Source organism: Sinohyriopsis cumingii, chromosome 14, assembly GCF_028554795.1.
Source record: "Sinohyriopsis cumingii isolate HCF-2022 chromosome 14, ASM2855479v2, whole genome shotgun sequence".
NCBI lineage: Eukaryota > Metazoa > Mollusca > Bivalvia > Unionida > Unionidae > Sinohyriopsis > Sinohyriopsis cumingii.
In genome coordinates, this window is record NC_142974.1 from 80,023,324 (window position 1) to 80,047,908 (window position 24,585).

The window sequence follows — 24,585 nt, forward strand, 5'->3', positions numbered from 1 at the left end:
GCCATATTGTCATACTAATAGGAAGTGATACCTTGTCTCGACCTTACTAACACTGGACAGATATTACAAGTTCCCAGCCAAATACTTACCTGTCGACAGCAACTAATTTCGTTCAGGTAAGATATTTGCTCGATATTTGCTTCACAATTACTGCAAGTAATTAAAGATCTACCAAGCATGCAAATATCAAATATAACAAACACAAGGTGAGAAAATCATAAAAATTCAAAATACACAGGATGGAAAATATCTCACACTGTTCACTAATACTTCCTAACAAATAAACTTTAGGTCGTAAAATAATATTTATCTCTAATTCAAATCCCGGACGAAGCGCCCACTGTGACGTTTGCACGCATTGGGGTGGGGTTCTTCCAATATAATTTAATTAAATTATGATGAAAGTTCCACCCTGGCTCGTGAGGTTAGAAAGTTAAATTAGTGACGAGGTAGATTTAAAGCTCTGAGCCCCCAGTCAGCAATGCCGACGGTTAAATGATAGAGAACACGAAGATGAAAATTCATTCAATAACAATTTAATAAATTCGATTAATTAAAACGAAAACTTCCAATCACTCGTCTTTCCCTCGACCAAGTGACAGCCTAATTCATCCCGTGATTTACAGTGTGAGTTCGATTTTCCTCCTGTCCTTGCATCTACTCATCTCTTTCTTTCCCGCTAATTCGTTCCTTCTTTCCGTTCTTCTAACTCCTCCTTTGTCTCCGTTTCCCTCTCTACTATCTCCTCCAATTTCGCTCCCAGACTTCAACTTCTCCTTTCTTCTCCTTTCCTCCGTCTGTCTATCTCAGACTACGGGACCAAACTGTAACTGGTCTGTCCCTCAAAGCGTCCTTATTTGAAGCTCTCTGTACTTAGAATTTCCTGCTCTTAGATTTTCCCGCCAATAACGAATGGCTATTCGGAGTTACGCTAACCTGCACCCTGTGTAATTTCTCTTAGCGAACTAATTCTTGCCGGAAGACGCGGAGATAACATTCTACCCAAATCAAGGTCTCTCCCCTATCTCGAGTCTGATTGGGTGGCGCTTTGATCCTGTCCAATCGCCTTAGCGGCCAGTTCAACCTGTCTGTCTGTCTGCAGGGAAAAGAAATTAAGACACTCCCACTTCTTCAGGCAACTTCTTTTGATCTTGGATAAACATTTCCACACCTAGGTGATAATTGGCTATCTGTGACTTCGCAACTCCGAGGTCCGGCTCTCCACTTCTTGCTACGACAATCTTACGTAATGGATTAGTGGTAGCCTGCGGCAATGTTTAACATCAAACAATGGCTTGTAAGAATTATTTTGATTATACATGTTTCAACTGGGGCTACTCTGGGTCGGGGTAAACATGACATAATCCCAGAATCAGATGAGATATGAAGATATAAATGATTAGTTGACGTGCAGGTATTAGGGATGACTTGCAGCACAATACTACACTGCACTGTTTTTTGTTTTTTTGTCATTTTTGTTTGGTGTTCTGGGGGCCTACCAGCAGGGCTGGCCTAATTAAACATGGGGCCCTATTTGGATCATTTTAGCAGGGCCCCCTGTGTGCACACCATTTGGAGAAAGAACTTTGAAACAATTATTATATGATATTGAACTTAAAACATTTCTTCCATCGCTTTAAAATTACTTTCTCTCTATAGATATGTTTTTCAAAATTAATAAGGCGCTGGGCCGCTGTAAGTGCGGAGCCTTACTGGGCCAAGTCATTGCAAATGACATAAGTCTGGCCCTTAGATTTTGTCTTGCATATACGGTCTTGAAATATGAAGCATGTCTTGTAATCAGGCAATAATTATGCCTTACCTTGAAAATTGACCCCTTACAGGATACAACTTTTGCTGCATATCAAGTTTCTGTTTTCTTAAAACCTGATCCCCTTGTTTTAGAATGCCTGGCCTCAATTTTCACTTCTGGCATAAATCTCAGTTTTCATTTAGGTTGATGATCCTGCTCCCTGATATATTTGGCTTTACAAACGGAGGTAATCTGGCTTTGAATTTTCAAGAAAACTGTGTCTCAGCAGCACCTGAACCCATCAATGGGTGTGGCATACTCCTTTAAATCTGTAGGAATATATTTAGTTCATTGTTTACATTCTGTTTTTCAGCATTGCTTTTTGCAATGGACATTCCATGATTGCATTACCCATTAAATGCACTGGACACATTTTCCTGGGTTTGAGCCATTCATTTATGGCAAATTCTCTGAATATTTCACCGTTTAATGGCAATCCATTTTCTGTCTTGACAATGGATATTATTCGGAAAACAGAAATGTCACAAAATCAGGAAGATTAACAGTTGACAGTGTCACAATATTCTTTTAAATTCTGAAATTCGTCAGATTTAAAGGACCTGTACATGTAACGTTTATTAAATGTTTACGAACCCTAACGTGATCAAGAAAGAATCAAACTCGAATAGGTTTCTAAACTTTGTACGACTCCTTTATTCGGGCTTGTTACTACAGATTCCAGAAATGTAAATTTACAACAAAGTCATGAATTAGGAATGTCCTGATATTACTATAGACTTTGTTAGAATTGTACCCAGTAGGCATGTTGTATTGCACAGTATCGTACCATTTTCTACAATAGAACGTTCTCCATTGTAGAACTGATGCATGTTAATCTTTAGCAGTATAAGGTATAATATTTATTTATTCTTAATTTCATGATATCCATCGATTAAATAAGATAACAAATAATAACAAAAGTTGTTATGTTTCTATTTTTTACTTGTGTACTTATGGTCGACACTTGATCCCATAGCCGTCGTTAACACATTCACCTTAATGTGAAGTACTTTGGAGAAGAAGAAAAGAAGCATGTGGCTCAAGACAGTCATTGAGCAATACTATATATCCAACACATAAAAATTATAAATTTTCTTCATTTAATTTTCTTTTCTAAGAGTTGCATATACAGATTCAGTTTAGATAGTGTTACTCAGATTTTCATAAAAGATGGCAAAACCTGTTGTCTTTTATATAAAGAGAGAAATAATAATAGTATGTGATGAAAACTGTGTTTTGAATGTGATAAATAAATTGCAATGACGCATGATTATTTTAATTTAGTTGGAAAAAATTAGATGAGAAAAATTATTTATGTCGCAGTTAGTACCAAGACAAGGAAATCGCTGTCACTGAGTTACATTTATTTGTATCCCAACTTAGCATAGCCTTGCAGGAAGACAAATACTCTAACCCCTTGACTGAGATTTTCTTATCTCTGTTACAGCCCTAATATAGATCATATTATTCTTAGCTTTTCATTGTTAAATGATATCAAATTTAAACTGGATCAATCTATTATCGTCAGGTCAGCTGGGACTCCCTTATCCATTGGTCTTGTTTCTGTTTTTGTTCAAGTCATATATCTGAAACCCAGCCAGTATCAACTACTTTACTGAGTAAAGAAACTTAAAAAGGAAAATGTATATTAGAGGAAAATCTGACATATCTGTTTAATATGCTATCGTAGGACACAGTTGTTAGTAGCATAGTGGGATACTATAGGGTCTTTAGAAATCACAATCAGAAAGGGTGTGGGGACGTTTAGGGTCTTTGGAAATTTAACATGGGTGGGATAATCTTGTGTCAGTGGGAATTTAACATAGGGAATGTATGTCAGCAATGGATTGGGACTGTCTATGGTCAGTAGGAATTGGAGAGGGGTGACATCACAGTACTGGAGATTGGAAACAGTTTAACAAGGGCAGACTTGAATACACGCTATTCAAGGGAGAGATAAATACGGCAGAGGTATAGACATAGACATATATAACACATACAACACATATACATTGATTGATGAACATCATACACATATATGGCAAAGAGAATAAATATCTTTTTGAGGCATATGAGTGGCCCTGAAAAGGGCCTTAGGGTTTCTTCTTATTCTTTATTTTTTCTATTAGATGAGATCAGATTCTTATTTTCTGCCCTACACTCCTTGTCTTCTTTTTCTCATTCTTTTCCTCTTCCTGTTTTTACTTTTTCTCCTCTTTCTTGCTCTTTTCATTTTCATCTTCCTTTTCTATTTTTTCATTCCACTTCATCATTCTTCTAATCTCCAAGTTCATCCACACTTTTTCTTTTTCCTCCTTTTTCATTTCTCTCAACCTTTCATTTGCCTTCCATATATTATTATATCTCAATTTTGAGACGGGTATGAGTATAGCCATAACCATCCTCTAATCTCACAAACATTTCCTCCACCATCCCAATATCATCAACCACTTCTTGCAGCTTGTTAATTTGGTCCGTCAATCAATCAAAGGATTTAAGGCGCCTACTCAACTAGTGCTCTCGCGACTGGTTAAATCTCGAAGGTCGAGATTTTTAATTGATCGGGACTGTAGGAGTGGAGCCACTGCAGTCCCGCTATTATGTGCGAATGTCGCACTTTTTAATTCATGAAAATGTCCGGCCGAGAAAAGGAGACAAGGGGCCTACGGGACTCAAGTCCAGTTGTACTAGTGGACAGAAATCTATTCCAATGGTGTGTGAGTCACTAGTGTAATTTTCCTAATCCTTTGAGTTGTGTAATTTCATTACTATTTTTAATTAAAGTTGGAATTTGGTGTACATGGTGTACTTTTGATTTTCCGAAATGTTGACAATCAGCTGGGTGTCAGGCACCCTATACATGTTTGGGTCACGCTGTGTTTACTTTCGGTTTTCATTTTGTTGGTGGTATACAAAGGATCGAGTTAGGGTTGTGGGTATATAGCTTGTATCGAAAGAGGTCTTCAATAGCCGGAGGAAGAACCTCATATAAATTACTACTTTCCCTATTTGTCAGGCGCGGACGTGAAGGAAAACATCCCATACACTCACTTCACATATTATCTACTAGCAAAGCAAATTTACGCGAACGCATTCAAATCCCAAATATAGTATCCACACATGGGAAGAAGATAAAACAGTCACAAATATACTATCCACACACGGGAAGAAGAAGAAACTGTTACATAATATCCACAAACCGTAAAGCCTATTATCCACACACGGGAAGGAGAAAACACAAAACCCATAGTCTACTATCCACACACGGGAATGAGAAAACACAAACCCTAAAATCTAATATCCACACATGGGAAGAAGTAAAAAAAAAAACAACAATAACAAATATACTATCCACACACGGGAAGTAAATATAAATATAAGTAGTGAAACTTATATGTGCAATTGATTGATATCTGGGCAGATATACAGAACAGACCAACACAAGCCCCCGTATATGTAGGCAACAATTTAATCAATTGCATAAAACAAATGTGAGAATTCATTACATCAGGAATATACTCTGCTTCTAGAAATAAAACTTTCTCCGAATTACAAAGAACACAAATATATTTAAATTGAGTAGCCAGTCTGTTTTACTGATATAATTAGTTCATCATAGGATTGATTGAACAATCGAAGTCATTGCCTTGTACAATTGCACAACCTGCTTCTCCGGTTCACTCCACTTGCCTCTTCCAGTCCTCACTGTATGGCACGTAGATTCACATATACCTGGATCTCAGGATAATACGTCTCACTATACGTCTTAGAATAAGTCTCAGAATACGTCTCAGAGATTATACGTCACAGGAGCTATTTTCTCCCTTTTAAAAATATAGATACAACCATAATTCTCTGTTGTTTATGATAACAGGGATTTACATTATTCCCCTCTTGTTATCATAATAATAATAATAATAATAATAACAATAATAATAATAATAATAATGTGGACTTTGTATAGCGCCTAATCTTTAGAAGCTCTAATCGCTTTACAACATTAGACAACACCTATAAGATAACAAAAAAAAAAACATATAATGATATGATTACGAAAACAAACACCATGAAAATAGAAAACATAAAAACATGCTGAGAATATTTAAGGTAGGAAACATTATTAGGCTTTAAATTTGTTCTTGCAGTCGAAATAAGCGAGTTTTGAGAGCACTCTTGAAAAGGATCACTGTGTCTGTGTGTCTAAGTTCAGTGGGCAATTCATTCCACGTTGCTGGGCCTTGGTATGCAAAAGAACGCTGTCCATATGACTTTGTTTTCATAGTGGGAATAATTAGTATACGATTGTCAGAAGAGGAGAGTACGTATCTTGCTGGTCTGTAGACATGGGTGAGGTTTTATAGGTATGTTGGACTGGAGTCCATCAGTGAAACGTAGCACAGAGAACAAATTTTGTGTTTCAATATGGATCGAATGGATATCCTATGTAGGGTACAGAGCAGCGAGGAGGTGAGCTCTGATCGTGGTATTCTATGTATGAACCGAACAGCTGTGCTTTGAACTTTTTGAAGTTTCTGGAGTAGATATTGAGATGAACCAGACATAACTGAGTTACAATAGTCCAGTCTTGTAAGTATTAATGAACACACGAGTGTTTTAGTGGCATCAACTAAAATATATCATATCTTACTATCGGTGCTAAACATGATAAGGCTATCAGTTGGCTCCACATGTCCTATAACGACCTTAGTTTAATGACTAATTCATCACGCATTAACACCACACGAGGCACGACGGTTCCAAGGTAGCCTCAGTTTACACAAGTGAAAGAAGGAAATACATTACATGCCTTACTACGTCCTTTCAGCTAATACACACTCAACCTTAATCATAGGTAAAATTTTCTAAATTCGGTGAATTTACACTGATTCTCGCAACTCACATTCACTAATGTAATGCACACGATTCTTAGAAGCTAATTCGTATGCAACAAGACGTCAAATTCAAACAATTCGTCAATCATATATAAATATTAATGTACGACATCCTATGTATAAACTCAGCACAGTTATACTTCATAAAGAAAATTGATATTCGAATGTAGCAAATAGATTCATTCAAATATTAGTAAATAAATTCAGCAAAGCATTATATATGGGCATCATAAATTACATGGAATTGTCACAAATACATTTGAATCCTCTTGGACAGCAGTTTTTCAAGAGAATTTCTCCCAAATTTACTCTCGGGTTCTTCTTACACTTGTTTTCTCTTGCAGAAATAATTAAATTTTCGATGTGGCTATATTAAAGCTAGGAAATTTAATGTGTGAAACACGACCCTTATTTTGGCGTAACCAATCAGGATTAAATATATTTGCCGCCTTTTTATAACTAGGCGCCAAATCTGGGGTCAGTTTGACCTTGTACGTTGCGACCACTGGTAAATGGAAAATTTCAATTTTGACAGTTCCACTATGAAACCGAAATTTACCTTGCCCCTAATAGTCCCTCTGGCTGATACATAAACAAAAGTGCAATTAGGAATCACCACAGTCACCGAATAGATATTTAGAAATTCTCGCCGTATAGCGATTAAACAAGCCGCCTGCCTCAATTAATCTAATTAATTGTTATCTAGTCTCAAACTAATGTGCTCTTCATAGATCGCCAGAAATTGGGCCCTTGATAACCATTGGTGAAGTAAATGTCAGTATTCTACATGTTATCGGCACATGATCGGGAACAGTACGTGAATTTATATGCGGTAATAAAGATCTTATTCATTTTGTCATTTGTTCTGACAAATGTTTGAGTATCGGAACTCTAGTGATTTGTAATTTTCTTTCACCAGGAAATATTGGCTTTAGGCACGCATGTTACAAGGAAATTTGTAGTAATGAACATACTTTGGTCGATTTTTACACTATATACCCTCGTGATATGATTGATGTCTAAGGAATAGTCCTTTCATTTACTGGTTATTATCATCAGATGATTACTATAAAAAGGTAGTTATACTCATGTATATTTTGGCATCAACTTGTGCTGAGGAAGGTAGTGGTAAGAAGGTCGTGGTTCTGAGCGCAGATGTATCGCTTCAAAGAAGAGAGTTTATGTACCTTTGACAGGACACAGGTCTTGTGAGCAAGGATTTAGGACAAAAAGCTGCTAAACTGCAATACCAAAAGTTGCATAGGAAGCACTTCTTGTGGTCAACGATTTATGAATAAAACTGCTAAATTATAATATCTAACGATAAAAGAAATGTGAAATTATATATATGGAGATAATGTGACCTGTACAAATGTGTAAGAAACGAAATATGTATATGACTTAGGCTTTTACAAAGAGAAATATATAAATTGGTTCTGAGCACGGATGCAAAAATTGATACCGTACATTATAGCTCCGGTGCATGACCCATTGATATAAGATTAAAAACATAAAAACACGAACAGTATAAAATTTGTTGATTTGTACAGCACACATAATTTCAAATGATTTGTAATGTTGGTTCCAGGCACAAATGATATAAGGAAACTTGAATTAATACATATACTTAGGTAGACTGTCACGTGCGGTTGTCAATGAGATTTACATTTGTATGCATGTAAATAGATGATATCTAAGAGTTCATAGCCAATGAATCTAACACAATTTTGTTGAAGCAAACGTACTGAATATAAAGTGTTAACTTGTGTGTATATTTCATTTATGGTGCCTATGTACTTAAATGAGAGAGAGAGAGAGAGAGAGAGAGAGATGGAGGGCAGGGAGGACGCAACTGCTACTTTTCCTATTGTCAATATTAATGAAATGGTCAAGCGGGAGACATGTGGTATGGAGGACCCAGATGTTACTTTTCCTATTGTCAATACTAACGAAATGGTCAAGAGGGACACAGGCGGCATGGAGGACGCAGATGTTGCTTTTCCTATTGTCAATATTACTGAAACGGTCAAGCGGGAGGCACGTGGCATGAATGACACAAAATGTTGCTTTTCCTATTGTCAATATTTATGAAATTGTCAAGCGGGAGACATGTGGCATGGAGGACGAAGAGGTTGCTTTTGCTATTGTTAATGTTAATGAAATGGTCTAGAGGGAGACATGTGGCATGGCGGACGCAGACCTTGCTTTACCTTAAGTCAAAGTTTATTAAATGTCATTACAGTTATTTGTTTTCAGCAAAATGAAGTGGTTCCTAATTAGGAATTGTGTTAGGATATATTTGAGTACAGATGTCGTGGCTCTGAGTGATGATGAGTATCTTCAAATATACGTGTATAGGTACCTTACATAGAAACACCGCTTTTCTGCGCAATGAATAAACAATAAAGACGTTACATTATATTACTTAAGGAGCAGGGGATGGTAAAAACGGAATGAACAAATATTATGAAATCTGTTGATTTATACAGCACACTGAATTTCAAATATCCTTTGTTAAGATGTTAACTATAGCATGATAAAACATCTATGAAGTTGTTTTTGGTACCCATCGGAATGTTGTCATTCATGACATGAAAGTCTGTATTCTACCTGTTGCCGCACGTGATTGTGAGTAGGACATGAATTTCAATGTAACAATACAAATGTAGTTTTTCCTTTGTCATTTGTTCTGATTGCTATAATATTTCTAGTTTTCTTTCAAAAGTAATGTTGGTTCCAGGCACGGATGATATAAGGAAACTTGAAGTAATGAATCGTCTTTGGTCGCAAGTTACACTGTATACACTGTATACACTCTCGTGATAACCGTTTAGTCAAAAATAAGGAATAGTACTTACTTGAATTTACTGGTGGTTATTGTCAGATGGTTAGTGTAAAAAAAAAAAGAAACACTATACTTATTTTTATTTGGCATCAGCTGGGGATACAAAACTAAATGTTAAATGCGTTGGCAACTTTGATTTCTTTCCTTTATATGATGGTTTTAAAATAATAAATTATAATCTAAAGCATGGTAGTGGACAACAATAATGTTTTGTATACACCTGTTCACAATACGCAGTTTCCTCTTTACAAGAGCACATATGTAAATGTAAGTAGTAAACAGAAACTAAACTTTGGAATCATTTAGGTAAAATATATAACTGATCAGGGTACAAATCCTTCCACATACCAACTACACATCAGTCAGCAAACGTTCACAAGGGATTTAAACAGATAAACATTCTTGTTTTTCCAATATAGGATAATCACTGGTAGGCCTCTGCTAAGCTGGGTTGAATTATTATGTTAGATTATATATATATATATATATATATATATATATATATATATATATATATATATATATATATATATATATATACCTTTATCTCTATGAATTCAACACGGACGGGTAGCCTGGGTGGAGGATATTCTTCCTACGTTGATGGAATCGTATCATTCATCATTCATTATGAGAGATAATTAGATAAAGCGCCTTTTTAACAGGGAAAAATGTCTTAGTAAAAATCATACCGGCGCAGTTTAGAAACACTGGTAATGGAAGAGTCTCTAATTACCAACAGTATATTCTGACATTGTGCATCGCCTATTACGTAAAAGAACAGATGAAAACGAGCTATTTTTAAAGTATATAATTGATGAGTTTATTTCATGAGGGTTATCTTCCATTAAGGTAATTTTCAAACTTTGCACTTTATTGACAATTCAACGTCAAAACCAATAACTTCTTATTGACCACATATGACTACAGTCTGGACTAGTGGTTCCAGTAAGTTTATCTCGCCCGATGTTTGCCTATTTTATATTCTACTGTAATCTGTAAGATTCTTTCTCGTAAACCTTCTAGATGCAGTTTGTAAGATAAATTACTTTTAAATTATAGGTTATATAGGGGCCGTTAAAGTCTCTTTCGTATATGGACCAGTTTGAATGTGTGGACGGAGGGTAACTACGGACATCATTTGCATCGTTATTTATACTTTTTGGATGCATAACGTGACATTCATCGTCTTTGACGGTTTGACTTCATGAAATATGCATATAATTGTCACAATTTTAATAAAATGATGAGGAATGAAACCTGACAACTGAATGATTGGAGAAATCTACGTAGGTGCGACTTTATATATATATATATATGTGTGTGTGTGTGTGTGTGTGTGTGTGTGTGTTGATATATGTAGTATATATACAGATAGATAGATAGATAGATAGATAAAATATTTTGACCATGATTAAGTCAGTCTAGTTCAATGCATAAAGTTGCCAAAGAATGTCAACACTTTCCAACAGTACTTTAAATTCTCTTTGAATTACACCAAAACAATGTCAATATTGCCACATAAGCTAAGCCATCACACCGTACTTGTATTCCAATTCAGACTGGTATGGTCTCTATATATTATTAAACGGCAAAGTGTGAATAAATACTTCTTGAAGTAATTAAATATTGGTGGTTAAAGAAGTAAGACACGAGCCGCCTGTTGGTAAAAAAGGAACAGTAAAAGTCAATAGTCACTGTTTACTGACCAAATTGTTGCATTTTATATCCTACTTTGTTATGATCCTTCGGTGAATCATAAAAATAGTTCGAAATATATACTCGTTCAAATCATGTTTACCTTCTCTTGTGTATATTCCTCTTACACACGAAACTAATGCTCATTCCTGTCCTATGACAGGAAGTCAATATCATAAGCTCTTACTATCCCAGATTACTGTGCATCTACACTCTTCATTGCAATAATATGGTACCCCAAACAAACAAACGAACAAAGAAGTGTAATATTGTGTCTGTCTAAACAAACTGTGGTATGAATTGACATGAAATTCTAAACTTTGATGAAGATGCAAAAATGAGAGTAGACATGCATGATTATTGACAAGAATGTTGAATTGTCAGATGACAGTATCAATTAATGTGAATTCGTGAGTTGGAATGTTGAATTGTCAGATGACAGTATCAATTAATGTGAATTCGTGAGTTGGAATGTTGAATTGTCAGATGACAGTATCAATTAATGTGAATTCGTGAGTTGGAATGTTGAATTGTCAGATGACAGTATCAATTAATGTGAATTCGTGAGTTGGAATGTTGAATTGTCAGATGACAGTATCAATTAATGTGAATTCGTGAGTTGGAAAAGAAAGATATAATTAAAATAATATAAAACGAAGTAGCAGAATTTAAAAAGAGATCGTGGACCTCTCGGTTGAGACAATAAAAGACAACGTGGTTCTTTGTACAATGAAGAAGGAACAGAAGATGTTAAAATAATTAATGAAATAGACGTCGCGGGTGGCTCGGGAATAAGCAAACTAAATAATCTTTGAAGGAATCTACATAGTGTGAAATTTGATAACAATATATACAAAGACGTATTGTGGCCAAACTCAGTTATCTCAAGCACATATATATAGTAAAAAGATAGCCCAGGAGCAGATCAGAGAGAAGATCTATATCCAGGTATAGTTTACCCCAAAACTTTGTTAAAGAAAGAACAAATAGTATTGCGAAACGTCAATTAGGCATGGATTGAGGAAAAACGGGCTACTTTGGCTTGAACAATGTTGTGTATAGATTGACAGTTCTACAGTTAACAAAATTGAAACAAATTGTAATCTGAGGATGGATTAACATATTCATATTAAACACTAGTTTGAAGACACGTTCGAACATTAATATCATCAGCTTGATCTAATCATTGTGATTTAAACTAATTTGAGAAACGTTTAGTCGATTTGCGTGTTTCAAAAGCATTTAAATTTTCAGGAAAATATTCGCAGAATCAGACAGTGACGTGATTCATATATACCATTTGGATGTAGGTATATCAACTGGAAGTAAAGGCGGAATCAAGTTGTCATGGTGATGTGTTAGTTTAGAAACGTTGATGCTGGGAACGACAATAAATGGGAAAATCAAGGGAGATAACCATGACAATATCATCAACTGTGATTCATTTAATACAACATACAACCACGGAACACTAAAACTGTTTAGGTAGCCCTTCTATGTGAACAGCTACCTCGACCTAGTTTTCAAAGGAAAAATGTTTCAAAACAATTGAATATTATCAACAGTAACAAGTAAATACACAACTTGATACAAATTTTACCAGGTCAAAATTGAACCTTATTGAAAGAGATACCGGGGTAGCCAATAGTGTACGACTAGGTGTATGCATATAGCATAAAAGTTATATTAAAATTGGTAAGTTAAATCAAACGGCACAGACTATTATTGACAGATGTGATTTATGCGTTGCTATAGACGACATTTATATTCTTTAACATATGTCAGAGGAAAGGAAAAATGAACTTAAAAAGAGAATGATATTACAAAGACAGCACACAGGGTTATAGAGAATTATATTTTAATAAACAGTTGCACAACTGTTAGGAGGACACCTCAAAAGTCCTTCCTTTATGTGATATATTTACTGATAATTAATATTTATGAAAAGGAACTACATTTTACATCCTCTCTACAACCATGCCTTATCAGTTCTGAATAATTATTAGAAATGCATGAAAAGTTAAAACAGGGTGATTTGCACACTATATCGACATACATACATACACATTTTGATACCATGATCGCAGGAAACCTATGCTTGTTTTAATTTCCATGGACTGTCGTGTTTATTGTTTCAAAAGGTTGAGGCTCTGTCATTGCTGTCTTAAAATCATTTCTATCAGACTTTTGGTTTGTCTCAAAAAGGACAAGAAAATGAAAACACTTTTTTAGACTCATCTACACTTACAGAAGTGCTGTGGTATACAGTTGCTATATATTGGCGCTTAAAGTTATTTTAAAAAATTGAACAAAACAGCAATATCAGTTACCCAATCTGCTATACAATCAGATCTCCACTGTCCTAGGTGAATATCTGACAGCGACCGCGGAGGGGTGATATTCTGATGATATTTTAATTAGCTAATGAAAATATAGCTTTTAGAAATTTGAAAATGAACTAAATCGTTCAGAACCTTTTGATGCGCTTCAGCCACAATGATCAGAATCCCAAACGCAAAGACACAACACGTCATCTGTTGGACTGATACAATGAGCGATTAGGATAACAACATGTCTCGAGAACACGACCACTAAGTATCCGCTGTCAGATATACACTTAGTGCTTATCTAGTGTTTATTCACAAATACCTTTCAAAAGTATGTACCCAAATAGCATCTATTACGATGCGATAGGACTCGAAGGAATAATGGACCGCCATAGCTTATATCCAGTTTAATATACCGTACATCAACCCTTGCCAATGCAGTAATCTCGACCAAGGCAATTACCATATTACCGTATTTATAAATAGTTGTGTAAATTGACTTGAAATTGTATAATTGGATGCAGACGAAGAGAAACTTGTGCCTCCATTGGAAACTATTATTATTACTAATAGTGCAAAAATGTAATTGTATATAACTTCATCAAACAAAAAGCAACAATAAGTTTGAATTTGTAGTTAATCAACTTATGAAAATCAACAGGTGTTTGTATAGCTAACAGTATATTATGTAACTATCGTGAAATAGTAAGTCTTTCTAGTTAAAATGTAAATTGTATAAATATAAATTTAGCATGTATTGCTGCCTGAAATAGAATTTAACTTTATGCGTAATTATAAAATATAACCTGTCAATAAATTCTCTGATCACGTCTCACTAGTCTTTAGTGTCGAGTGTAACTCACTAATTGAAGAGTCTCCAAGATGCAGAAATATATGCATGAGCATAATTGTTATAAGTTCGATATCTTTATTGAAGAAAATTTCAGGCTTGATTTATGGAGAATATTTTCATAGATTGATCCGATGCTTGAAACAATTCAATTGACAACTGAGACCTGTATTTAATACATATGGCAATAAAGTAATTTTGTATCAATATGATCGGTTCAGTTCTTCAATCACAATGCTGTAATAGTAATTGTACAAACCATGAGACCATTTTAGGTAGGATAAATAGCTAGACAAATAAAATCATCGTTTTATTGTAGATAATAATGGTCTATGAATACTTTAATTACAATCACAATAATCATTAAGTTAACATCAAACCTATGTAGCATTTGAGTTTTATATAACACGAAGAATATAATAGAAACTCATATCAAATGCAAAATTGCTTTTCGTTAAATAAAAAGGAGAAATGGAATGCGTTATAAATCACGGTGTATTTTGATGCAGGATTTCATGTAATGCTCTTCTCCTATTGTTGCATTTTGTTTCACTTTGGATGGTGGACTGCAGGGAGGGTCGGAGTAGTCCTTCTAGATTTTTATAACGCGCGGGGATCCGAAGCATGTAACTAATTACAGAGACATAACCTTAGTAAGTGGATCTTTCAAACATTATTCACAATTGTTTTCAGTTATATATTATTTATGTCAGAAGATAAATACAAAATAATATCAGAATTACTGTGTTCTGAAAGAAAATATTAACGAATTATTATGGTAATCATGAGACCAAGTTTCAGCGTGAACATAGAATATTGTTTTGAGTTTACCTTCTCTTCAAGAAGGTATTTGATACAACACAGGACAATATTATTCAAGCACATTTACAAATTTGGAAACACGTTATTACCACAAAAGAAAATTATTATAGAAATATCTTAGGAATATTTATTTAAAGGGGTGTGTCTGAAAGCTATGCATTGAGTATTGTTTAGTTCATAACCATATAAGTTTATGCCAAACAATTTCGCAGTGGTCGGCAACAGATGGTACATGGCGGGCCATTTTTTCCAGATTAATTACAAAATGAACGAGCGCGTGCTACCGGTAAGAGTGAAACACTGCTAAAATCGATATTTTTGGCTGCCCTTAGCGTACCACAAAAATCTTTTGACGTGCCACCTTATGGCACGCGTGCCGTAGGTTTCCAACCCCTGCTTGATCTATTTAGTGTTCATGTTACTTCTACAAAAAGTAAGTATGCATGTGAGAAATAGAGTTTTATAAATTCCAAATATATCGGGAGACTACACCTTAACTTTATCGCAATTAGTATTTTACTGTAATGGTATTACAGTTTTGTCCTCTTTTATTTTTACTTTTTTGTGTTAAGCCACTTTATAATACTTCATTAGCTTTGTGAGATTCTGGCCATCAAAAATCCAACAAAAGCGTTGTGTGTATGGTTTGGGGCATATTCGGAAAACTCATACACCTGTCTTATTTAATACAATTACTTGGTTACACGAATGGAGAGCTGTTTAAAATTTTCAACGAAATTAAACATGTTTCAGATAATATAATCTACCTTTATTATATGAAGATACAGTTACAATACATGATTTAAATAAATCACATGTGCCAGCACATAAGCTCATAAACGAAATGGTCAGATGCGATTGAAAAGATAGAAACGATAGGCTATGTGAAACACGCGGGAAGAGAAATATAGTAAGTTTTGATGGTGAATTGTGCACTTTTTGTCTTAGTCACAAAAGAGATTAAATAAAGATTATAATACGTCAACAAATCATAATACCTGGGGAGGAGTAATACTACCTAGCAAATATAGCCCTACCGGGTACTACGTGCAACTGAAGGGAGCTAAAGGTTGTCTGCCGATCTATGTGATAGTCGGACAGAGTGGTCTCCCCTAAAGTATAAGACTTATCGAAAAAGCAAAATAATACATAAGTTACTACTTAGAAGCACGCTTTTGACTTCATGACCACTAGTATGCATAGGACATTATGTTCATGAATGTCTCAACACAATATTGATATATTTAACCTCAAAATCTTCGTTCGTTATCATCACACATGAGCAGTAATTATATGCATAATTAAATATAAAAGATGGGTGGCGCAATAATGAAGTGTATATTTTACACTGCAGCATCATGGGTATGCTTTTGTTCATGAAGCTCACATTACTGTCTGCGTTGTACAAAAATTATTATTACTTTAAATTGTTTTGCATCACTTTCATTTTATAACAAAGACGATAGACTGTACAGTTTAAATCATTAGTTCAGACTTTTGATTTTATTTATTTGATTTGATCTTCCAACTATATACAGCATTCCTGAAAATAGCGCTGTTCCCCCTGCGATTATGGCGAATCCGAATCCTGCGTGATAATTGACAGTTTCTCCTGGCGATAAACCACTTCTCCTTCCGGAGTAAACAATTGCCCCAATCAACATGAAAATACCTGAAATAAAAATGTTCCTGTTCAGACCAATGTTTAATTTCGTAAGGAAGTAGACACTTGTACAGTATATGTGGTGGAATGTGATTTTCAATCCATAATAATGATTTAAATACAACATATATGTAATAGTCTTAATACCTAAAATGTATCATGTAGAATGGTTCAAACTGGCAATACAAAAATTGTATTTATTTAGAAACGGTAAGTATATAATACAATACCTTCCGGCTCAGAGTGTGCTTTTCCTATTTGTTAATTATGGTCTGGGTCAGTGCAGACAAACATAGAGTATACTCCAACTCTTAGCATTATCGTGAACATAAATGTTATTTAAAGATGGTTAATGGAATATATTCATTGATATTTTAGTAACAAAACAAACAATGTCTTGTAAGGTTGGGAAAAGTACCATAGTCCAGTGGTAATAAGTTTGTTCTACTTTACGTCATGCTGACGTAAAATCAGCTCATTTCGGGGTAACCTATATTTTTTTAAACAGCAAATAAAGCGATTTTGCTGCTTTAAGACTTCATTAATTTTGGAATGATAAAGCATGCATATGTTGCTGCTGAACTCACGTTTGCAAAAGTCACAGAGGACAGGACGTGTGGACACCGGTAGCATACGGGAATGTATTGAAGCCTAACGAATTTTAGATGGAAGTTAGACTGCCAATGTGTCTAGAGTTAGGTTTAATTATTGTTTTCATATAGTTCAACACTCATCTTTATATTTACTAGGTTGATAAGAAGAATTTAACTAAGCGTTTATTTGCTTATCATATAACTTATGTGCAATATTCTGTGACGTTTAATGTTCGGTCAAGTAATGAACAAAACTCACACAACCCTACGCATTTATCACATACCAGCTCCAGTCGTTACACCCGCGGCAGCAAGCGCAATCTTCTGGCTTTCTTTCATCACGAATATACATATGAACCCAAGCACAGCTGCACCAGCCACGAAGAACATGCCCAATAACAGGAATGCACGAGCAACAAGGACATACTCTGGAAACAAAAAATTGTTGAATAATATCACGTTTTCGGAGGGAAAGGTTCTTCGATATTTTTGCTCTTTACGGTATAGTGCCACGAAGGCTCATTCACTATATCCCAGCATGAATTTAGTAGGTATTGGTGTAAAAAGCAAACCAGGATTAACATTTCCGTAGAGTACGAATGATAAATTCTAAATTAAAATGCATGAATATGATATCAGTATGTGAATCATCCAATTCTTTCAAAATAAAATAGGAAACCAATGTGTTTTAATCTAGCTTTGTTAGAAAAGATGGAAAGTCAATGTCGGAAGTACAGATCAGCTATGAATTATCAGACTTATAAAGTTTTGTTGTTTCAAAGACAGCTCTTTCGTATGATAAGTCACAAATAATCAGTTTATGCGTTTTTGTTTTGTGACTGATATTCAACCATTTATGTGATTAGCATTTGTGACGGTAAAGGAGATCACTCGTATGAGCGTACATTTCATTCCATAAAAAGTGCATATGGTTCCCGCAGGAACAGATATAAACCACATAGCCAAGCAGAACACATGCAGTCTAGGATAATATATAGGGTCTTAAAATAGATCTCTTAGTCAGTCAATCGGAGGAACGCAAATCATAAATTGTATAATTAACATACCGTTGAAATGGCAGAAATCATTTGAACGTTCAATGAATCTATATGAAAGTATCCACTAAGATGATGAAGCAGCTCTTGAAGAAAATTAGAATTAACCTAGCTGATATAGTGTTGAATCTACAACGTTATCTCTATATTTGAATAGGTACATGAACCTATTCTTCGTTACACACACACTCACACACACACACACACACACACACACACACACACACATATATATATATATATATAGAGAGAGAGAGAGAGAGAGAGAGAGAGAGAGAGAGAGAGAACACATTTAATACAAATAATATGGTTTTCAAAGTGATGCTATAAAGAAATTTGATATAAAAATAAAATTGGTATGTCAAATTGTGATCCGCCCATGGCGCAATAATACGTATATATGAACATTCTTGCAACCGTCTACTGTTGATACTAGATCAATGATGAATTTCCACATATTAATTATTAGTGCTCTATATTAATAACGATACAATATTAATAATCCCCGTTTTTAAATAAATTTAATATGGTACGCAATTTTATTGCAATCTTTTGTGTTTTGTGTTTCCCCTCCTATTTCATGTATAACGGACAAACTACACAAACATCTGGAATGAGAGAGAAAATAACTTGGGCTGGATGAAAACCTTGAAAGTGAACTGATACAAGGTAACCTACAAGAATATGGATCGTCGTAACGGTATGTGTACACTTTCCTTTGGATGTATCTACAGCGTTTATATAATCACTGATACAAAGTTGCAAACCCTGTTGACATTTTACGGTAAATTTCTCGGTTACGTGGTACACATACTGTGATGTATTACATGTTTTTTCTTGTTGTTTCTTAAACCTATAAGATGTTCTTAAAATAAATACGAAAATGTCCAAAGCCCCTCCCCCACTATCTCCCTCTTTCTTTCTCTAGAACATCGTAGCAACATATGTGCGAAAATCTATGAAATACTAAAGTATTTTATTTTCCCTTGTATCATCCCACTATATGTCTTATGAATGATGGTAAAAGTTGTCATACCGAGCAAAGGATGAGAGAGAGATAGAGAGAGAGATTTTTACGGTCGGTAGTACTGTGATAAAATCAGAAGAATGACTTAGATCAACTGTAAATATGTTCTGATTTTTTAATTATCTTTTGTTGGTTACTTATTTCTCTTAAATTCTATTCTACATTAATTTCCATGCACCGGTACGTGAATGGCTGAACGTTCATGTGGATGACGTATCTAATCATGTGCTTGCAGTGCTCTACTTTCTTCATTAAAATCATCTTTCATGTTCAAATCATAAGTGTGTATTACAATGATTAAATTAATGTGAGCACAATATAAAATCAGAAAAGAAAATAATCAGCTTATCTAATTGCAAAGGTGATTGTTAATAGCCACAAAAGGGATGTAAATTCCTTTTTGTAGTGGAAGATGTGAGGAGATCATTTACTAGTCAAAAAACAGTTGCCTGTTGTAAATAAGAACTCCGTTACGAAGGACAATATATCTACTTGTATGTGATATATATATATATATATATATATATATATATATATATATATATATATATATATATATATATACATGCATGCATGCATAGGTTTCCGTGTTGTTGTGGTGTGAAGTAAACATGTATAAGAAGCAAGCACTTGAGTTAAGACCTGCCACCCGAGGTCAATCATTACATGCCAATCATAGGAAGCTATCACAATTGACTGCACTTAACCGAACAGAATAACGAACAGATAAGAATATCGAAAGATTAAAAAGAATTAGATCTACTCTGAAGGGATTTGCAACTCTGGCTAGGAAAGAAAGGAAAATTTGTTGAACAACATTTTCTCATAATGGTCATGGTTACAAATTATCCTTCCACTCTAATCATTTCGTATCTCTCATAATTTTGAAGGTGCCACGATTGCGTCTCAGTCGGTATAAGAGACCAAGATCCAGTCGAGCACTCACACAGTCGTCAACTCATATTACAATCCAGTTGACAACATATAATACGAACCAGACTATGGCTTCCGACGAGACATAGTCGGCGACAAGGGCTACACATTCAGATACTCATTGGTGTGACAGGCAAACAACCAAACAAAGTTATATACACAATTATTTGAAACAAAAGAACATTTAGTCTATCCAACTGTTTTTATAAAGCTACCAAATTGCGAGTATATCAATTTTATTTTCATTCTAGAATCCTTGCAGTAGTATTGTCGCCGTATCTTGCAATATTCAAAACATCTCAACCATTAAAAAATAGGGAAGTATATTGTAACTACAAACAGAAATATAATACTAAAAGCTATTGAACTGTAAACATAGACAGAGTAATCATGCAATACATTATACATACCCTGAGCAGATACAATGCACAGACATTTTACTTTAAACGGGTATTTGTCAATAAAGTCTGTATGTGTCTTGAAGTCATTGCTAGTTCGGTCATATTAATCGTGTTTATTTCGTGCGCTTAACAAAGGTAAACGAAACAAATTAAACTACCGCTACCATTGCACTACCATTCACACTTCTTTCTAATAGTATCAGATAATCATTAAGTTGCTGCAAGCCATTTTAACGTCGCTGTTTCGAGGTGCAATGGTATGGTACGCGAAATAGACCATACTTACTCGTACCGTTGTAACGGTATCCAAATATCTTGCCCATGGTATCCTATTCCAAAACTGTCGCAACATTATTATTTGCTGGTACAGTTGCAACAACCTTTCTTATTGTGCTGTTAAAATTCAGGTAAAATTATTGCGTTGCGCCAATGAAAAGTACCATCATAACAGTCACATGATTATTACTGCAAGATAATTGCTAGGTTTACTGTTGGTACGGTAACGTGCATATCTGCAATGCAGTAAGTACCGTTGGGACGATAACATTTACAGTTGTACCGGCACAAGATGATATTGCAAAGATATACAAATACTCTGAGCCAACACAAAGTGTATTGCATCGGTGTTTGACTAGCGTTGCGCCAGTAACATAACGCTATTGCAGTGATATATGAGTACCGCTGAGTCAGAACAGAGCACTGTTGCAATGGTATACGAGTACCGTTTTGTCAGTAAAATAGTAATATTGCAGTGATACACGAGTACCGCTGAGCCAGCAAAAGAGCACTATTTCGATGGTATACGAGTAACGTTGAGTCAGCAATAGAGCACTATTGCAGTGGTACATGATTATCATTGAGCCAATCAAAGAGTACCAAAAGACTATTGGCACATCAGCACACTAGGTGCTATACCAAACATATCATGGCCATCAGTTTTTGGATATATTATGGACTTGTACTGAGTTTTATTCAGGACTTTATATTATTAGGACTTGTGTCTGTAATTCTTGAATTACTTTATGATTTAATTCGCATTTCCTTAAGTTCATTTGTCTCATTTTAACTTTTTATTTTTGGGAAATAAATTATTTGTTAAATTTTACAAAGCTTGTTGTCTTTCACTCTTTCTTGTTACTTATTTTAAGAGCATAGACTCGTAACATTAGTAATTGAAAAATTAAGTAAAGTCACGTAAGGATTGATTTTGCTATGCATATGGACTGTTATGCGATTTTATGAACATATATTTGTCATTGTCTTCATCGTTGTTACGCCTTTATCAGTATAGTCGTTATTATAGTTACATAATCATCTGCATCACCATCATCATTATCATCATTGTCATCTTTGGTAGCAACATGAAGGAAACGTACAAACATTTAAGCACGGTGTCCAGCTACGTTTCTGCTTTCATTGGTGTTTACGTGTGTTGTGTGCATGTATGTGCGTTGTATGCATCCATGTGTGTTTGACCTTGAACATTATTAAGCTGAATACAGATGGCCTCCCCTCCACCATGTCTTGTACAATTCATCCAGAGTCCAACATATATGTTTCCATCCTGTATTGTACCATTGCGCTCCCAGTATGGAATTCCATTCTGTATTGTACCAATGCGCTCCCAGTATGGAATTGCGACTGAAATTACTACGAGGATGAGGGATACTATGGAACATATTAATCCTGCAATTCCAATAATTCCCATCTTGCACCTGTAATAGCAATTATACTATAATTCAAATAAGTTATCATTTCCTCTTATCCTTATTTGACTGACTGTGAGAAGAATCAAATATTATCTGCTAAACTACTGGAAATTCAAAGACTATATTACAGTTGACTTAACACACACTCACACACACACACACGTTTACAGACATGTATATATAATATGTCTATTGAATCTTTCAGTTCAATATAAAGATGAGAAAAAATATTTATTACATTGTCAACACGCAGCATACCACGGTAGCACAACGATCGCTCCACAAGTTTAATATACTCTGCAGCTGACTACACTGATTGGAATATATACTTATCTTCTCCAGTGATCGTAGAGTACATGTATAGTAAGTTCTGATACAAGATAATTTTAAACAAAGTTACTGAAATACAAATATTCCACATTAGCGACGCATATAGACTATAGAAAACATTAAATAGAACAAAAATCGTGTCTTGATATTGCTTGTTTTGCAGAACTATAAATTTGCAATTAGCTATCCGAATTATTCTTGAGGGTGTATTATTGGGAATGGATATCATACATTACATGTATAGGGCTCTGTTCAGTGAACCGCAATATGCATAAATAAGCAAAGTTATCACTTGGGCGAGAAATGTTATTCTCAGTCCTGAATAAGTCTCTCCTATGGTAGTAGTCATTGTAATCATCATTATCACGATACTCATCACCATCATTATGATCATCGTCAAATGCCTGGGATGGAAACGGATCTTTGAGGATAAAAAACGACAATACTCGTTAAACTTATGTTGTTTAGGCTGAAAAACCTGCATTTGTGTAAAATACTCCTTAGTTTAAATAGAAAACCGATTAGCCAATGCAATAAGAGGTGGTACGTTATCGTTATGCTCTTTTCTTCTTTTCCTTCTGTTAATAAATTAACGCTGTCCATAGATCCATGGGGTTAATGGAGTTTCATAATCAATGTATATTTGCAAATGTAAAAGAAAAACAAAAATTAAAAACAACAACAAAAACATAGTTGTGAATTCTTGTTTCTGTCTTTGTTTTATCACGGTCATCTGTTTGATTCAACGACGTTTTCATAAAATATCGAGATAAACTAACAAATAGTCAATGCTCTGGTCTTACCTCGTTTGTTTTTCTCCAGAATAAATGTTCAAACGTCGTATCCAGAGTAATAGGACAACATCTCAATAGCTCTTACATCAAACGAAAACCATTAGTATCTATATAAACTCAAACAAATCAGTCGACGATTCTTAAGTTCTCAATACTGTATGATCAAAATTAACTTTGGGAAATACTGATATCGTTTCGACCAAGCCAACCTTTGACATGTTTGCTATAAATTACTGTAAATATTGCACTAATTGAAACTGGAATAACTTTATAGCTTCAATTCCACAAGCCAGGTTACTCGCTCTCTCCAGCAAGAAACATTATATATAATATATATTTTCGTTTGAAATATACTCATCCCGATATCAATTCACATCGCTAAACCAGGTAGCTAATTGGCCTATTATAATATTGTTTTCCGCGTATGTATATTTGAAGTTTTAAATTCCAGTAAGCCCTCTCACAAACGTTGAAATTTATCAAGACTTAATTCAATGGAAACGATAGACGCTTTAAGGTAGCCAGTAATTAATTTACAAACAATCAGTATGACCTATATAAACAGTTTGCGTTAAAACTAATGTCGCCTTAGCTTAGACGTGCTGACGGTAAATTTTAAATCAATCAAGATAACACAGGACCTGGATGCAGAAAAAGAGTTTATAGTTATATCGAAGGTAATTTCAGATTTTTACAGCAGGTTTGTAGTTACAGGTGGTAAAGTTTTGAATGTCGCTGCTCAACCTTGAACACACACACACACACACTCACACACACACACACACACATACACACACACACACACACACACACACATATATATATATATATAT

The 24,585-nt window shown here is 34.7% G+C and overlaps 1 protein-coding gene across 1 annotated transcript; it reads right to left on the minus strand.

The window, feature by feature from the left end:
• Window positions 1-13,028: 13,028 nt before the first annotated feature.
• Window positions 13,029-24,107, minus strand: LOC149784223 (uncharacterized). Its single transcript, XM_089933241.1, has 4 exons — window positions 23,762-24,107; window positions 22,396-22,634; window positions 17,788-17,931; window positions 13,029-16,919 (listed from the first exon to the last, which is right to left on the minus strand). The coding sequence occupies exons 2-4, from the start codon at window positions 22,625-22,627 to the stop codon at window positions 16,732-16,734; spliced, it is 564 nt and encodes a 187-aa protein (XP_089789367.1). The 5' UTR covers window positions 22,628-22,634; window positions 23,762-24,107; the 3' UTR covers window positions 13,029-16,731.
• Window positions 24,108-24,585: the final 478 nt, after the last annotated feature.

Coding starts and splice junctions, on each gene's coding strand:
- LOC149784223 (XM_089933241.1), bottom strand. CDS start 22,627: ATGGGAATTATTGGAATTGCAGGATTAATATGTTCCATAGTATCCCTC. Junction 17,932..22,395: donor TCAGCTTAATAATGTTCAAG/GTCAAACACACA, acceptor TTTTGTTTCCAG/AGTATGTCCTTGTTGCTCGT. Junction 16,920..17,787: donor GGGTGTAACGACTGGAGCTG/GTATGTGATAAA, acceptor TTTTTATTTCAG/GTATTTTCATGTTGATTGGG.